General features: G+C 29.9%; 1 protein-coding gene across 1 annotated transcript in view; it reads right to left on the bottom strand.

The window, feature by feature from the left end:
- The window catches only part of Ptp99A (Protein tyrosine phosphatase 99A), a 584,596-nt gene that overhangs the window by 231,269 nt on the left and 333,660 nt on the right, over positions 1 to 19,667 (bottom strand). Inside the window, exon 7 of the mRNA XM_065503698.1 lies at positions 5,762 to 5,876. Coding sequence (XP_065359770.1) covers positions 5,762 to 5,876 — 115 coding nt within the window. The remainder of the gene's footprint in view (positions 1 to 5,761; positions 5,877 to 19,667) is intronic.

Genomic DNA, 19,667 nt, shown 5'->3' on the forward strand with positions numbered 1-19,667 from the left:
ATGTTGCTGCAACATTATTTTTTGTAAAAATGTATGTTACTGCTACATTATTTTCTATAAACATGTTGCTGCAATATTATTTTTCTAAACATGTTGATGCAACATTAATTTTTGTAAACATGTTGATGCAACATTAATTTTTGTGAACATGTTGATGCAACATTAATTTTTGTAAACATGTTGCTGCTACATTATTTTGAATAAACATGTTGATGCAACATTATTTTTTACAAAAATGATCCGCATCATTACTTTCTGTAAAAATGTTTCTGCAACATTATTTTTTAAAAAACATGTTGCTGCAACATTATTTTGTATAAAAATGGTGCTGCAATATTAATTGCTATATTTATATAAACATGTAGCTACAATATGTTTTTTTTTATTTTAAGCTTTTTTCATATTTTAGTTTTGCTCTTTTCCTGATATTTTTTTTTATAAACAGTAAACAATGTTCGATTACAGAAACAAGAATTATTCGTTTTTTTGCTATTTATGTAGTAAAATAGAGTTTGTTTAAATATTTTCTTTTAAATTTTATAACTTTACTTTAATAACTAATATATTATTTGTAACAAACATATTGTGTGTTGAAGTTCTTCTTACTCTTGTTTGTTCTACTGCATAATATTCTTTAAAATGTTAAGCTTCCGTTATAACACAATATTATTCTTGTTTTTTACTGTTAAGGAAAAAAAAAGGCAAATGCAAAACAAGAAATATGTAACATGTTAAAATAATCCTTTTCTTGGTAAAATGTAACATAAGAAAGAACCGCATACAAATATAAGCAGAAAAATATTGTTTGGATGTACTGTATGAAAATATGTATAATATGAACCTATTTATAAATTGTATGCAAGAAAGATTCTTTATTTGTGGCGTTTCATTTTTCTTTGTTCTTCTTATTTATATATTTTTTTTGTTAGTTTTTTGCTTTTTTTTGGTTTCTTTGGTAAAATGCTGACATTGGTCGTTTTTAAGTATATTTTCCTTTAATATTTTTAGTTTTCTTTTTGAAGGTTTTTTGCTTTTTTCTCGGTTGATTTTTGAATAACGAACACAGAACAGAACTGTTTTTCCAGTATAATGCTTGTGTTACCTTCCTTTTTCCTTATGACCAAAAGGACGCTGTAGTTTCTTTTTGAGTTACTTGTAAACCAGCAACTCTTAACCATTGTATTCATAGTCAATTTCTTCTTTACAAAGCTTTCTTTTTTGCTGCTACTATGGGTTTTTTTCAGATGTTGTTGGTGCTGAGGTTGTTGCTGTTAAAGCTGTTGCTTTTGCCATTTATTTCTGGCTGTTTTTCTGGTATGTGTTGCTAGATATATTGTTATTTTTTTTTTTGCATTTTTCCACTTTTGTGTTCTAAAACGGAAACGGAAGCAAAACTGCTTACAGCGCGAAAAGCTATACAGCTTTTGCAATATTTGTTCACAGCATAGCATACTGAAACACTCACACACATCTAAACAGATTGAGACATATGAGGAAAATCAAAAATGTTGGACTAAAAATATTTTGTATTAAAACTGATAATAATCAATCCATGATTTCTCCCATGCAAATATAACTATTTCCGAATTATGTCTCTAAAATACATAAATGTCTATAGAATACAAAATTTGGTATTTTTTTCTTCTTGAACCAGCACTCAGGGGATGAACCCTATTTATGCAAGACATTGTCTTGGAACTAGGAAAATAGGTTATGGGAGGGAGGATAGAGGGAGTATTTTTTGTGGACATTTGATTTGAATGTTTCTATATTGAAAGTGACGAAAAAGACTCCAGTAGGAAGCTTAGTCCACATAAGTATTGTACGGCTAAGGAACGAATTTTCCCTGTAATATACTGTGCGATCCACTGTCCAGTCTGAATGAGCCCTTGCCGAAGAACGTGTATTTCTGCAGAGCACATACCATTGTAGTATCGGTAGAACAGTGTAACACAAACCATATTGCACCGGTTGTTCCAGTAAGTCAATAGAGCTTGATACACTACTGTCACCAATATGCACCTTCGTCCTGTATGCGGTCGAGTAACTCCAGAATAGATTCACAGGTTTCTTTCCTACACGCAGTGGAAAAATATAGTTGTGCATGTTTACTGTAACCATTTCAAAATGTTTACAAGTTTTTTTAACAATATTATAATCACAGTAATTATTTATATGATTGTGGCAACCATAATATGGTTAATTTATGAATCACATGATTGTATCAATCATATATATGGTTACAGTTAATCACGGCCTATGGAAATCATAATTTGAGAACAACATATTGTTACGAAATTGTACTTGAATTCAAATATAACGATTTTAAGGGCTGATTTAAAAGTAGCATAATGCATATCTAAACATATCTGGGGGCATTATTAAATTAAAGCTTTCAGTTGATTTGATCGTAAGTTGGCAACGCTGTATTCGAATTCGAATATTCAGTTAAAGAACATTGAAGAAAGTGCACCACAGATGGCGTATGTATTAGTAAGATCTAGAATATTCGAATTTTGACAGTTAAAGAACAATCTAGAGTGCAGATGGCAGTGCTATAAATAGTGGCAGAGGTTGCAGTCGTGAGTCAGTTTATCAGAGACGCCTTTCGAATAAACATCAACTGAGTGCCTTAAAGTGTGTTGTGTTTTTCAAGTAAATTCGTGTACATTTACTTGAAAATGTGTCTGTATTTCTGCAAATTTGCAAATGTGTATAAAAAATATTGAGTGGCTATTTAATGCTGTTGTTGTTGTACATTTTTAAATAAATAAAGAGTTGTTACAATTTTCAAACTACTAAACGGCTTTTATTTGCAATCAAAAGTATCCGGTTTATTTAAAGGAAATAAACCAAACGTTTTGAAAAGATTAAAACGTAACAATATTATGATATAATTATTCATCATAACACATATATACTTGTTTACTGTAACCATATATATGATTAATACAATCATGAGAATCGTAAATTAGCCATATTATGGTCACTTTCAATGATTCTCCAAAAAATTTTGATGTCTCTCATATACACAGAGACACAGTCAAACACATTTATGTATATAGTCTAACTGAAAATACAGCCTTTTTATTTAATTTTTTTTTTTTAGAAAAATTGAAAGAATTTCCTTGGTTTCCATTGATGAAGGTAAACATAAGTTATAAATGCATATCTGAGTTTTTATTGTAAGTCTATTCCAAAAAACTGAACGCAATAAAAAAAATTGTTTAAATCAAACACTATCTTAAATATGCCCTTGTGCTTGTCTTTTTTCCGTTTTTCTCTGTTGTATTGTAACATCTACTGGCCCAAAACATTCATTCATCTTCTGCTGGCAAAAAAGAAGAAAAAAAACTATAAAATTTTCTTACGTCGAGCAAAAAATTCCTTAAATATAAAGCACATTTTAAAATGTGGCAACGGCATTCAAGTACTCTGTGTTGTTGCATAAAGTTATGAATTTTCTTTTTACTTTTATATCTTTAATACGTTGCTTATTGACTGTAAAATGTTGGAAGACAAAAAATATATATAAGTATGGCATTAATGCCAATATTTAATCCAATAAAGCTGTAGCAATTTTTTTCCCACTTGGTAGGCTTAAGGTTGAAGGTCAATTTTCTTTTCAGTTAACAAATATTTACAAAAGCCTTAAATAAAGTCTTTAGTGAATATTTTGCTGAAGAATAATAACTGAAATTTGTAAAATGATTTTCATAAATTTATGTATAGAGTTAATAATTAAAAGGTTTTCATTTTAAATTTTCAATAAAACACTTAACACTCTAACCCGCAAACTTTAAAAAGCTAAAAAAAAGTTGTCGAATAATTTTGTTTAGGTTATTTAAGTCGCAATAAACTCAGAACAGCCATCAGAAACTAATTTGCAAATTAAGTTTAGGAACCAGGTGGAAAAATGTGAAGAGTGCCTCAGGGCACTGTTGCCGATTTAGGTGTGAAAAACAATAATTATGATACGATTTTATTGAAAAACTAAAAAAAAATATTTCGAATAGATCGGGCAACTAAAGGTTAGTAAAACTGTGATTTTTTTTAAAAAATAAACAAGTTAGAGTGCTATATTCGGCTGTGCCGAATATTATATACCCTTCACCAAATTATACTTCAAAATTTTAAATATTTTTAGGTAAACAAAATTTAATTTTTTTTCCAGTTGTTTTTTTCATTTTTTGGAAAAAAAAATTTTTCGATTGTTATTTTAAATTTTTTAAATTTCAATTTTTTTTAAATTTTAAAATTTATTTCTTTTGTTTTTTCAATTTTTTTTTTTTGAAAAAAAAAATTCGGGTTCAAAATTTTTTTCCGATTTTGACCCATTGTAGGTCCAACTTACTATGGTCTTATGTACATCGTTGCAAATGACTTTGAAATATCTATCATTAGATATCCATATTGTCTATATTAATGCCTTAGTAATCCATATATAGGTCAAAAATAGGTCAAAAATCGAGGTTGTCTTGGTTTTTTCCTCATATCTCAGCCATTTGTGGACCAATTTTGCTGATTTTAAATAGCAAAATTCTCGAAAACAGAATTATTGAAGATTTGGATCCTGGGGTCTTCAGAAAATTGATTTCAACAGACAGATAGACGGACATGGCTTAATCGACTCCGCTATCTATAAGGATCCAGAATATATATACTTTATAGGGTCGGAAATGAAAAATGTAGAAATTACAAACGGAATGACAAGCTTATATATACCCTTCTCACAAAGGTGAAGGGTATAATGACACACAAAATTTCACGTTCTAAAATTATGACATCACTCAAAAAACAGTTGACACAACAAAAACTAAAGGCCCAACTATAATATGCATAAGCTAGCTTAAGGTAATGTCAAAACCGAACGAAAAGTCTGTCAAATGCTTAAGGAAATCCGAAGAAACTTTAGGATGAACTTTCTTCATCCTTTTCATTTATTTCTCTATTTTTTTGTATAAAATAAACAAACAGCTGATTCCGTACGGAATGTGCGACCAGCTTCGCACTTTGCTTAAGCAAATAAAATTTGACGAAACTTGACGAAACTCTCTTAAGTACATTATATGTATTCGCACAGTTGCTTAAGCTGACTTAAGCTAGTGTGTCAGAATGCATTTCGACCTTCGAGTGAAATGTTAACAAATCTGTAAGTAAATTCACGGTTAAGTTTAAAGAAATAAAATTATAATTACTTTTTGAAATAATTGGTTTTTTGTAATGCATGCCTTGAGGCACTCTTAGGGTTAGAGAGCTAAAATATAATTGATATTTACTTTTTGAAGTAAATCTACTAAGCTGTTGGAGGTTTATACGGTTTCCAGCATTGCTAACGATTCTCTACACTCCTAATACGCGAGATACTGGTAGCAATGCTGGAAAGAGTGACTTGACCTTGCATATAAACCACCTACATCATAGTCGTGTGTCACAATAAACATTCCAACATACAATTCTAATTTAAGTATTTTATTAAAAATTAAAAACAAAAATCTTTAAATATTTAATATTTTGTTATTAATTTTTAATTTTATTTCATTTATTACATTTTTTTTTGATTTTCCTATTTTTTAATTTTCATTTAAGTAAACATTTAAAACTTATTTATAATTCAGCAATTTAAATTATATTTAATGACCTAATTGGGTTTAATTAAAATATGCCATTTAATGCTAGTTAATATTCATAAACATTAAATTAAAAATTCTTTGTTTTAAAGTTTAGTTAAATTGTATATTAAACATTAAATTTGACTTACCGCCTTCATCTGTCATTACCAAAATGGTAGTTTCAGGTCCCAATCCTTCGGGATTGAAAACCTGCACGGTAACCTTATACTGGGTATAGGGTTCCAAATTGAGAATTTCATGGCTCTGCAAAGAGATTAAATAGAAATTGGGGATTTATTAATGAAAATGTGTGAAATTTTAACAATGTATAAATTTAAAGGCTCATTTATAGATATCAGCAGTTCAAAATGTATTTCATCAGCACAGTTGGCGCCCTTATCTTTCAGTCATAGACATTATCATTTAACTCTTAGTTGTTGGGAGCTGTCTCTAGCTTTCTTGAATTAACAAATTATAAGTAGCCAACCCCTTAAGAACAAGGGATCAGATTTTTTAAAAATAGTTACTTTTGCAATAGCATTTTATTATACTAAAATTAATTATTTTGTATTTATTTTGTGATAGTTTCTGTCCTCCTTTATAATTCGTTCGTACATCCAAAATATTTTTAAGTTACCATTTACATTATTGTTGTAATTATACACATATGTGATTTTATGATGTATTACTTCACCATATTGTGTTGTTCTCGGATTATTGGTAACCATACTCTGAGAACAACATATTATGATCTAATGATTCATCATGAACATAATTGCCATAAAAATATGATTATGGCATGATAACTTTAACATATTATGGTTACCGTAATCATATTCAAAATTACAGTGGCCATAATATTGTTAAAAAATAACATGAAAACATTGAAAAAACTATTTTTAATTAACTTTCCAAAAAAGTTGCTATACTTGGAGTCACCAGAGTGACAATTGGTTTTACAATAGCTACCCAGCGGCGAAAAGAAGTAGTAAGCAGGCCTTCTGGAAAGCCTTATTTATCAGACACAAGGCCTCATTGCTCCATTCCATACTCATATATTTTTTACACACGATGTCCTAGCCAGCCAAGGCCTTCTTCAACAGGCCTGATAGAAGGCCTTCTTCAACAGGCCTGGTAGTAGGCCTTCTTCACAGACTTGTTATCAGGCCTTTTGTATATTATTTGAATAGCTGTCACAATTATTTGAAAAACTGTCATTTCTAAAGGTAATTTTAATAATTACCTTTAAAAATTAAACATATTACAAATTATTTTAATTTGTTTATAATAACTCGTAAACAATTCACACACAGAAACTTCTTTTTTTCTTTTCACTTTTTGCATTTTTTTGTGTTTGTTGTTTTGTCTTTGGAATGTGATTTTTTTAACGGTATTTTGTGCTTGTACTTTTTTTGTAGCAACAAAAAGAAGGGAGCAGGTAGGCCTTCCATAAGGTCTTCCTGAGAAGGCAAGCGAGCATGAGTACTGGATCTAAAAAAAGGTCTAGGAAGGTCTTACAGAAGGCCTTATAGCTGAAGGCCTCAAAAATTTCGCCGCTAGGTAACTTCTGGTAGATAAAATTGCAGAAAAAACTATACATTACCTGGATACATTTAAGTGGCAATTGATTTCAAGATTGTTTACCAGGGGTGTATAAAACAATCAATTGACTTCCCTTTGCGCTACAAAGATCAGATTTGTGGTAAATGACCCAAACACTTACAAATTGGAGAGAGACATGCGCCCATACCCCTCAGGGGCGTTTTCCTCTCATTTACTTACTTATGTAGATCTTGTCTATGGTGATGTGCAGTAGTTCTAGGCCCATACCCCTCAGGGGCTTTTTTCTCTCTTTTACTTACTTATGTAGATCTTGTCTATGGTGATGTGCAGTAGTTCTAGGAGACTATTCCGAACTAGAGATTTTACCTATCATTAAGGTAGTTATTTTAGCACATGCATGTCTAAGCAGGAGGATAATTTACCCTTTGAGTCAACGAATTGGAATACAGGTTACATAGCATCAGTTACTTCACTAGCTACCTAACTGGTAACTTAATCAGCTACATAACTAGTTATTTTAACATGTGCGAGTGCTAATTGACCTCAAATAGACATATCACAGACATTACAATAAACGATTGCTTTTAAACAAACCTTCCTCTGACAACTCTCCAATAGATTGCTCTTGATGGGTAAAATAACTACTTACTAAAGTGCAGTACAAAATAAACGTTACAAATAAACGTTGACTTCATTATAGTTTACTAAGAGACACTAAAGTGACTATTCACTTAACGCTATGTTCCATGGGATATCAGTATACTTTAGCAAAAATAAAATAAACTGTATGAAACACTGTGTAGAATTTTTTGAGTCATGGAAATATAACCATATACGGACACCACTACGTTATAAAAGACTTCATCTTGAAGATCACAATCGCAAAAAACTTTAAAAAACTCGATTTCTTTTTTACCTTTTTCCACTGTTCAGATCAATAGGAAGCAAACCGTTCAAAATTCAAGGAAGCAATCAACTAAGAAAATGTACCTAAGATCTCAGTAAACAACTTTCTAGAACAAATGAACTTCCTAGGAATGAGGGTTGAAATGTACCAAAAGTGGGGATCAATTCAAAAGCTGAACTTTATCTGTTTCAGTCATGTTTGGCATTGGGTTAAAGTGCATTAAATAATACATCACAAACTGCTAAAATTACAGTTGTGAGTAAGACCCCTTTCACACTAGGCAATTTAGTTGCGCAAGTTTCTTGTGTTTGTGTGATGCCAGAGGTAATGTCGGGTTAAGGAGAAGAAAATTGTATATGCTGTTTTGTTGTTGGGAAAGAGACTTGCGCAACTAAATTGCCTAGTGTGAAAGGGGTCTAACTTACTTTATTGGCAGTGAGCGGTCAAAGTCAGATAATTTTTATATAAATTTTGCGTGCTGTGGTTAAAATTGAAAATTGTGACATTTCGAGAGCTTATTTTTTTTTTTGTTAAATCTGTTAAAAGTAGAAATATTAAAATGGAACCATCAACTTCAGGTATTTGAGAACATAAATAAATAATTTTTGTTTAGATAAATATTTTGAAAATATTTTTTAAGATTTTTTTTAAAGTTCTCCATTATTGCGGTTTTTTAGATGTATAGATTGAGTTTAAAAAAGTTCAGGGCGAGATCGGGTAAATTCCATTATATGCTCTTAAAATATGAACTTTCAGCTTATGCGGGTTTATTGAGGTGTTTTTACTTATTTAGATTATAGTGAAAGAACTCCTCTTGCTAAAAAACATATTCTGATACAAAACAGGTTAAACAATTTTTTTCTTACATTTTTTTTAAAGTTGTGTTTTTATGTATTTATGATTGTTCATTACAAAAATTTATAAAATTGTCTTTTGTGGCTTTTTTTTTAAAAAAAAAAATTTTTACATTTATAAAATTTTGTGAAAAACAAAAATTAGATTTTAAATTTAATTTATGCTAATGTAAATACATATAATAAATTTTTGTTTTGAATTTTTTAATAGCATATTAAGTATGCTTTTATTTCCAATTTAATTCATTAATGTATCGCTTTCCATTCCAAAGTTACAGCATAAATTGTGAACTAAGGTCTTTTTATTCCAAAAAACAATAATGCGCTTAACGGGTTAATTTTTTTTTTTTAAATGCTGTGTTTTTATGTGCTTATAATAACTCATCAATAAAAAAATATAATATTTTAAAACTACGGCTTCTATGAATTAATCGCCACTTTGGGTATCATTCAACCCACTGTGCACCGTTTAGGTAGGTCAACATAAGTTAGTAAGAAAAAACTAAAGGAATTAAACTAAAGCATACTTTTAGGCAGCTTTTAAAAAAATTAGATTTATTTCGAATTTTTTAAAGTTTTTTGCGATTTTGATCTTGAAGATGAAGTTTTTTTGATTTTATATGTTCACAGTTTTTGTTCTTTATGACAAGAGCTACAACTTTGCCTCAGAGAGTAAATCAAAATTCCGAACTGTTTGCAAGATATGAGCCTGAGAATATTATCACTTTTTTGCAAAAATCTTTGGGGCCCATAAAAAAGTGCATGACTTTGGGCAAAACTGGGAGACACTTACGTGACAATTGACTTCACGCTAGAGTTTTTTTAAAACAAAGTTTTACTAACTTTTAGTCGCCCGATGTATTTGAAATATATTTTTTTAGTTCTTTTTCATTAGTTTTACAATAAAATCGTATCATAATTATTGCTTTTTACACCAAAACCGGCAACAGTGCCCAGAGGCACTCTTCACCTTTTTGTGCCTGGTTCCTAAACTTAATTTGCAAATTAGTTTCTGATGGCTGCTCTGAGTTTATTGCGATATAATTACCCTAAAAAAATTATTCGACATTTTTTTTTAGCTTTTTAAAGTTTACGGTTGAGAGGGTTAACTGCTGCATGGTTTTCAATGGAGAAAAAGAGTATGATATTTTATTTCTTTCGATAGAACACATAAGAATGGAACTGGCCACTGGTATACAGTCAAGTGCATTCAAGTGTAGCTTTATTAATTGCATATTTATAATTTCCCTCGCACAGTGTTCTGCCTAATATACAAATTTTACTTATTTTTTATATTTCTAACTAATATACAACATTGTTTCTTGCCAAAACAAGTTTTCTAAATTTATGCTAAAAATTAATTTTTCTTTAAATAAAGAAAGTACATATAAAACAGATAAAGAGTTTGAAAAGAAAACGGAAATTGCGCGCAAAAAAGCAAATTTCTTTATCTTTTTAATACAACATAAAAAAAGAGAAACTACACAAAATCGATTTGATTTTCTTTAACGTACAAAACTTTTTAAACACAGCTAGTTGGTGTTGTCTGTGTGCAGCATCTCGTGTAGTTTTCATTCTTTAGCATTTAGTTTCTTCCTTCATTCTATCAGTTTTTCTTTGCTTATTTGCTCAAGTCTAATATGACAAAAACGTTAATCGGAAATTGAGTTTAGTCTAGATTTTGTACTTTTTTTTCCAATTTTCTTTTACTATTTGAGAATTTCTTTTTAATATTGTACAGAGACATATTGAGTTTTTTTTCAGTTGTCGTTATTGATGTTGCTGTTGTTGTTTGTTTAAGCCAGACAGATAGTGACAATTAGTGATATTACAAGGATAAACAAGGATGCAACTTGAAATTGAAATGTTCTGGTTTTGTTTTGCGATATTTTTCCTATTCCAGCCCTCGCCACAATTGACAAGGGTATACAGAAGTTTGTTATTTCATTTATAACTAATTGGGGTCTGTTCAAAGACACTAATTTGTATACATCTACTGTTTAGAGATTTCGATTTAGCAGAAGACAATTTTAAGAATTTGTATTTCTAAGTCTATGGATTTTATGATTGTGAAAATATTGTTATTAAACATTGCTAAAACTGTCTGGAAAATTTTCTGTATTTCTTATGGCTTTTGTGTTTAATAACATTCCTAAAGCAAATGAAAGTAGGTCAATCGTTGTACAAAATTTAAAAAAGGTTTTACTTGGCTGCAATGAATTTTTAAGTTTTTGCCTTTTGAATATGGCAAGTTTTTTGAAATTTCTTTATCATTATTGACCAAAATACTAACGATCTTAAAGAATCTTTTTAACACATCCTAGGAAAGATAAAAGTTACATTAATGAAAAACAAATATTTCAAAATTATTAAACAATACCAATAATTTTGATTTACTAACTTTTGCTTTATTTGCTAAATTTGTTTTACTAACATTTTATATTCAATATTTTATTTGAAAAATATTCAAATGTAACATAATATTTCCACCATAAAATATCATTATTTTGTAAAATTAAAATTACAAATCTACATTTATAGAAAAATGTTTATAATACTCAGTAGTTTTTTAAGAAATATTACTCGTAAATTGTAGCCATTCCCTCAACCCAATAGCAAATACCAACACAAGTATTTTCTTGAAAATTGTATGCAAATACACTTCATATACCCGCATCAATATTCAGCCAAAACCACAATGTTTATATGGATGTATTTATGTATATATGAGTGTTTGTATGCGTGTGAGTATTTGTATGTGTGTGTGTTTCTCACACACATCCATAAGTACCAACATAGCTCAGACATCTGGTGTTATTTATCTTCTTTAGTATTTTTCTAGCAATTTGCATATACATCACATACTAATACTAATACACATAAATACTCATACCATGGCAACTTTTCTTTTAGCAATAACTTAAAATAATGTTATCTTTTTAATTCTTAGAATGATTTAGCTCTTTATTTTTTTGTTATTAAACTGTCCCACTGTGACGCCGATCTTAGAAAAGTAATAGCAATATAAATCTCCTAAACTGCTGGTCCAATGAAGAAACATTTTTCAAAAAAGTTTTAGGGAAGGTCCTAAGCTTTCCGATAATTGATCTTGTTTCAGTGTGTCTCTGTGAAAAAGTTTTGTTCACCATTGTAAAAGGATGCTGTGAATGACGCTAGTCATTACTTTTCACCTCGCGCAATTAGTGAATGACGAACACACATTTCATGTGTTGAATAGCACCAACATAACACTCTTGACCTTTTTATCACTCTGAAAAGTATGAAGTGGATGTTCTGGCAACTCTCGGTAATTCGGATCATTGCACCATTTCCTCCTCCTTTTCGCTCTCAGAACATCACAATGTTTCATGAACAGCTACGAAACGTTCAATTTTTATCTACGAAAAGGATCGTTGGGCTGAGCTCAACGATTTCTTTCGGCAGTAGTAGTAAAAGCTTTTGGTCATTCGTTAAAAGAGTAACGGATAATGGGACTTCCTCAATTCCGACTCTTTTAAAGGATGACCAAACATTCACTGACCCGCTTGATAACGCTAACCCTCAATTATTCGCAAGTAATTCTCACTTGTCGGAAAGTGATCAACTACTACCCGAACTCGAAGGAGTACTACTGACTATGCCAAATATATTCTTTCGAGCTCGTGCTGTAAAAGGGGTTTTATCGGATCTCAAGTCTTGGATCAGTGCTTTTCGACGTTGTTCGTCCATTAGCTAACCTTTTCAGCATTTCATACCGCCGTCATATTTCCTGCATATTGGAAGGTTGCTAATGTCATGCCAATTCCTAAAAAGGAAGCGGCTAATAACCCTGAAAATTAGAAATAGCAATTTGTTCTGCACTTTCCAAAGTTATGGAGAGTATGGTAAACTACCATTTGGTTAAATATTAGTAATCCAACAATTTATTTAACGACCTCCAGTATGGCTTCCATAGAGGACGCTCTACGGGAGATATGTTAGCTTTTCTATCGGAAAATAGTGTCGTTCCATTCACCGTTTTGGCGAAAGTAAAGTGGTGGCTCTAGATGTTTGCAAGGCGTTCGATAGAGTGTGGTAGGGTGCTTTTTTTATCAAAACTTATTGCTTTTGATGTCGGTAATAACTTCTCTCGATTTATATCGAGCTTTCTCAGAGATACGAGTTGTTATATATGGGATCTGATCAAACGAGTTCAAGATAAATTCAGGGGTACCGCAAGGCTCCGTTCTTTTTCCTACTCTAATCCTTATTATTCTTAATGATCTTCTACGTTAAAATTATCTATTCTTTGAAAGAAAAATTTGAAAGAAAGTGCAGCTGAGGCTTATGGTGAATGTATTTCATTGGTTTCAACGTTCGAGATATGGTTTGTGCGGTTCAGAAGTGGTCAGCCAAAAAAGTGCGAAGACCAAGAATTGCAAGAAGATTGTTGTAGAATTCAACGAAAGCTTGCAAAATCATTGGGAGCTACTCAAGCAGCTATTTCAAAAGGTTTGCAGGCAGCAGGATTCATCCAGAAGCAGGGAAATTGGCCATACGAATTAAAGCTGTGAGACCTTGAAAGACGAATTTGTATGTCCGAAATTATGCTTTTACGCTATGAAAGAAAATAATTTTTGATCCGAATCAGTACTTGCGATGAAAAATGGATCCATTACGATAACTCGAAGTTTAAGAGATCGTATTTAAAGCCCGGACAACCAGCCGAATTGACACCAAAGCCAAATATCCATTGTGCTAAGGTAATTCTCTGTATTTGGTGAGAGTAAAAGGGTCCTATCTATTATGAGCTGCTGAAATCTGACCAGACCATCGCCGGGAACCTCTACCGCAGACTACTGATTCGTTAGAAGGGAGCATTGACCGAAAAAGCCAACAAATTCAATTCTGAAATTCCATAAACAGCATTCGAAAGCCATCACCATAACATACATTTCTTATATAGTGGTTATGCATGCATATGTCTCATTTGGCCTCATTGGACAAAATCCCTCATAGAGCTCCAAAATTCTCCATGAAAATTTTTTAAAAATCTCACAAATTCAATTCTGGAATTCCATAATGCAAATTATAGATACTAAAGTGACAATTGACTACAAATTAGACTACCTACTATATATAAAGTAATCAATTTTATTTTTAAAAATTTCTTGCTATTGACGAATTCATGGATAAAATTATATTCAAAATTTTTCTTATAAAATAAAAATTTCACATAAGCTGATAGTTCCGAGAGTGTCCTGTGAATTAGTAACATTTTAAAAAAGAATTATTTTTAAGATTTTTTTAAATATTAAATCTGTTTATACTACTACAAAATGGCGTTCGTGTTATAAGAAACAAATTTTGAAAAATATTTTTAATCAAATTTCTCAAAATTTTTGATTTTCCTCATATATGATCAGAAATTAAAGATAATATCTTTGTTTTATGTGACAAAGATTTCGAATTTAGGTTGCCTATTGGGTTACTGGCGCAAGTCCTTCAATTAATATCATATAAATAAAAGTGTATCTTACGTTGGATAACAAAAAAACATTAATGATTGTTTGTCAGTCATAAAGTAAACAATTGTCAATCCTTAGAATTGCTGGTGATAAATGTTTTTAATTGCTAATAAATTAAAAGTGCCAATACTAAAATGAATAACACCAGTGCAGAACTTAGAAATATTCATCTGAGGCCTGTGCTCAATTTTCTTGGGCCGATAGACATAGTTCTTACCAGACCGATAGACATAGTGTGTGTAAATCACTCTCCCGTCCAAAATACAAAAAGGGATATTAATACAAATCAACTCCAATGTTTATCAGTATCCTAGTCAAGTGGGTATTAAAAATTAGCTACAACGGTTTAGTAGTCAAAAAGTTACAGATCATAATGTAAGGCAATCAAGAAGATTTTTGAAATTTTGTAACTTTTTTATTTCCTTTAGTTTTTATGCTTTGTTATGTGAATGAATGGTCCTTGACATTTGTCTAAAATGCAATTTAAGATTCAATTCTTTTTAATAATCAGAGTGCCATGGTAAAAAGGACTCTTTCAAGTAGTATTAAAACAGTTGTTTGGTTGCACTCATTTTTGTCTATAAATCCACTATAGTTACTATAAGAACAGAAACATGTACACATATGTACATATCCTTAAACACGCATACAAATAAATGTTTATAGCGATTCCTATGTATGTAAGGATGTATGTATGTGATAGTACAATCATCTGTATATGTATATTCCTAACTGACTTATGAGTTTTAGTGTAAGTGTGCATATGCCTGAGTATGTGTTTAAACTTTAGATACTCGTAAAGATACTACTCGTACTAAACATTTCAAATGAACGTGTATGTTTTATGTGCGGGTAGATAGATATGTAGGTATGTGCTTTTTTAGTCGCAAGATAAATTCGTATTTTTTTTTTTTTTGCAACAGAACTGCATATAAAAATATTATCATTTCACTATTATTTTTGCTTTCTTTTTTTTTTGCAATTTATTTATGTTGTTTTTCTTTACGTCTGTACTCCAACATATTTTATGGATATTTTTGTAGCGCTGCTAATGTATGTCAAATGTCTATGACTTATGATTTTCAATATATCATTTGATTTCGCTGCACATAAAAAAGGAACGTAAAAAATATTGAAAACTAAAAAAAGGAAATATATAAAAAATGGAAACAGTCACGTTTGATATTTATAAAACTAATATCCATCTTATAGTTCTCAGTCGTGATATTTAAAATAAAACAAAAAGTGTTTTACAAAAAAAACAAAAAAAAAATGTTTCTCTTTTATCACGCGTGAGTTATTTATGGAAGAAAACGAAGCATTTTTTTCGTAAGCTTTGTTCATTCTTGTTCTCATTTCCACTTGACAAAACCCTTTTGGCATTTATTTCCATCTATCTGTCTATCTATTGTCGAACTCTTGTATCTTTTGTAAATATTTTATGTTGCTGTTTTAGTTTTTGTTCCATGACGATTATTATATTCGTGACTCATGCTATAGGATCTTGATAAAGTGATAAACTATATAATGACATGTAACACATTATGTATGTATGGATGTATGTGTGTCAAACTTGTCAGTTTGATAAATAAGTATGTATGTAGTAGTTACGTTTAAAATTTACTAAATATTATCAATGATTATGTCAAATTCTATTCCATCTAATATATTAATGATTTATTAACACAATTTATATCGAACAGCTAGCGATAAAATAATGATTAGTTAGAATTTCACTCATACATGATACACATAATTTTTACATAATATTAACGACAATCATTAATTATGTAGTTATTTAGTTTGCTAAGGACTAGGGTTTGGTTTGTTTAGTTGTATTTATGTTTAATCAAATTAAGTGCTTAAACAAGGGTTAGAAAACGTAGCATATTGCAGTCGATAGCTAAACAAAAATTGAACTTAACTAAATAATTGGATTGAAAAACAATATTAATACAAACAAGTAAGAGTGTTATTATCACCAAAGTTTACTTTAAGATAAAGATTGAAAACAATTTTTGGTGAAATAAAATTGTTGGAGAAAAATGTTGATGAAAATAATTTTGGTATTTCGATTTTGAATCACGATCCGTCCGAATTCCTAGGGCGACACTTACGAAGCACAGTGACGCCTATAAAATATTGAACAAACCTATTTTACAGGAAATTGTCCAACGATTTCAGAATATATAGACCTTCAAAGTTGACATATTTTCAGTGTCAAAAAAACAGACCATTTTTAGGTAATTTGGTCCGGTTACAGATACAGTATCTCGAAAACTAGGAAAGATCTATTTAATAAGAAAAGAATAACTATCCATTTTTTCAATATTTCTCAACATGATGGAATATAAAAAAAATACTCTAAATTTCTATATTTATCATATATTCAAAATAAGTTTTTTGATTATTCCTTTAAATAATGCAAAAATTATCAGCCCATATTTTGCTAGAGGAAAAATTTTGAAAAAAGACATGGTTCCAAAAATGTGTTGCATATACATATATGTACCTTCTTTGACGGATTGTGAACAATATATTACAAAAAATTAAAAAAAAAAACAATTTTAAATTTTTATGGAATATTTTACAAAAAGTTGAAAAAAATTTAAATCTTTTCCGGAATAATTTTAAATTCATAAAAGCCATTAAAAGAAACATAAAATATCAAAAATGTTTAAAAATGTTTTATTTTACTTCCCATAAAATAGATTTTTCCACAAAATTCAAATTTGCTAACCCATAAGTAGGCACCTAAACTGCGTAGAACCCCTTCCAAATACTCATTTCAGAGGTTGATCAATTATCTGATGATTTTTGCAACGAAAAAAACTTAAATAGCACCACTGTGCGGCGCACATTGGTTGAAGTTCATAAAACGACCGGCTAAAAATAGAAGAAGTTGTCCAAGGACAATGAAACTTGGCACATAGGTATTTTTTGTTTGAATCAAGAAAAAATTTAAAAATCAAAATGATCCGCCCACTTTTACGCCCACCTCCCATACAAAGCGAAAATTTAATTTTGACCTAAGGCATTGATTTTTGGCACATAGCTTTTTTAAACACTCGGAATCATTTGTGTGAAATTTGATATCCGCCCACTTTTACGCCCACTTCTCATACAACTTGTATTGAAATCAACTCAATTTTCTCAAAAAATAAATATTATAATTGTAGAATTGGCTCCTGAAAATATATACATGATCCGCCCACTTTTACGCCCATCTCCCATAGAAAAAGCATGAATAAGTAATTTAAGCATAGTCTTTTAATAATTTTTTAACATCATTATCGTACTCCAATTTTTTGATTTGCACCTTTGAGCGAAATCTATTTATAAATGGGTCTGAAGACAATAAAAGATTATGCATTACGTCTTCATTAGTGGCTACACGTCCAATTCTTCGCGAATGATGTAATCTATAGGCTCTATAGTCTTTATTTCTCGCTTCCTGAGCTTCCTCGGATAGCATACCTGATACAAATAATCAATTAAAATGTAAAAATTCAAATGAAATCATTATTATTAAAATTAAATAAATTAAAATACCGTACCGTTAATCCTGTATTATTTTATTGATTTATTTTGAAGCTTAACTATAAATATTTTTTGAAATAAAATTCATTCGCTTATGAACTGTCCACTGGTAAAGTTGACCAAATTAAAAAGCGGTGTTTTTTTAAATAATAAAAAATAATACTAAAGAGGACCTATTAAGACTTTTATAGTCCGATTTGTCCCTTTAAATAAATAAATAAAAAGTATTACCCTGCTTTGACGTTGATCGACTGGCTTGGGTTTACTTAATAATTTAAGTATAAAAAATAATAAAATAACAAAACACCCAGGAAAGGAGATAAATTTCTCCTTCCTACAACTAAAGAATTATGGCAACAACAACATGCATGAACGAAAATTCTAAATTATCACTATATCACTTTATAGTTTTCACTATTTTTTTTGGAAAGGAGCAGGTAGGAGCAGCTGATTTTTTTTAACTTTTAACTGAGACTTCAAGCTGTAATTTGATATCTTTCTTTAAACAGCGCTAAAAAGATGCAGTACACTGAAGTTGATGAACATTGAAATTTTGATTTTATTTATAATTTGTTCTACGAAATTTTTTCCAACTTTTTTTAATGCAAATCTCATCTATGGCAATTGTCATTTACAAAAATATACAACAATGTCAAATGATAAGTTTACTGTGATTTTACCAAAATATTGAATATACAGTAAATTAGCATGCATATGAACTTCGATTGTGTCTGTCAAAACAAACAATAAATATATCAGCCTAATATTATGGAATCATAATATTCAGATATCTGACAACAAAATATAAAAAAATTATCCAAATCGGCGAACATGAAATAAATGAATTTCGGGCACTCTTCAACCAATGTGCCGAGATAATGCAGCCCAAAATTGAAGTTTATACTTGATCATCAATTTTTTTAAAAAATAGTAAAAAACTAAAATTCTTAAGGTATCAAAGCGATCTTTATGAGCTATTTAGAGTACCTACACACATTCAGATTTCATTGATATGTTCACAAGAGTTGTTTAGCTTTACCGTAGCTACAAATTTGCTAAATATTGTTACAGACAAATTTGGATTCCCTGTAAGTTATTCTTAAAAAAGTGAAAAAAAATTTGTTCCTATATTTTTTTTTAAAAAAGGACACAAAAAGAATTTTTTTTGGGCAAAAAAAAAATGTAAAACAAAATAGTTTGGTGGACTCTTAGCTATATTATGCCATATGTAGTTAAGCGGTATCACCAAGTCTGAATTAGCTATTGGGCAAAAACTGATAACACCTTTTGAGGACCCACTGAGTTTCAGAATCTTTGGAGGCCCAAAATTACCAAACTGAGTATAGAGTTTTACTACCCTATATTGTCATAAGAGTGCTTTCATTAGAATAGGAAAACAAATATTTATTTTTTGAAATTTCGTTTAAAAATTTTGTTGCAAATGTAAAATTTGTGAAATATTACAATGTTTTTGGGTAAAAGTTTTTACTCAAATTTTCTGCATTTGATTTTTGAAGTGCTATTAAGGGTTAATTTTAATTTTTGTGCTGTTATTATAAATACTAGACATCATGTTATATTTTTCTTAAGTTTCATCAAAATCGGCCCAAAAATATATAATATTTCGCTATCTTTCCATTAGAAATTCCAAATATTGAAAAAATTGACTTTTGACCTTCTGGAT

Source organism: Calliphora vicina, chromosome 1 (assembly GCF_958450345.1).
Source record: "Calliphora vicina chromosome 1, idCalVici1.1, whole genome shotgun sequence".
In the NCBI taxonomy this organism is placed as follows: domain Eukaryota; kingdom Metazoa; phylum Arthropoda; class Insecta; order Diptera; family Calliphoridae; genus Calliphora; species Calliphora vicina.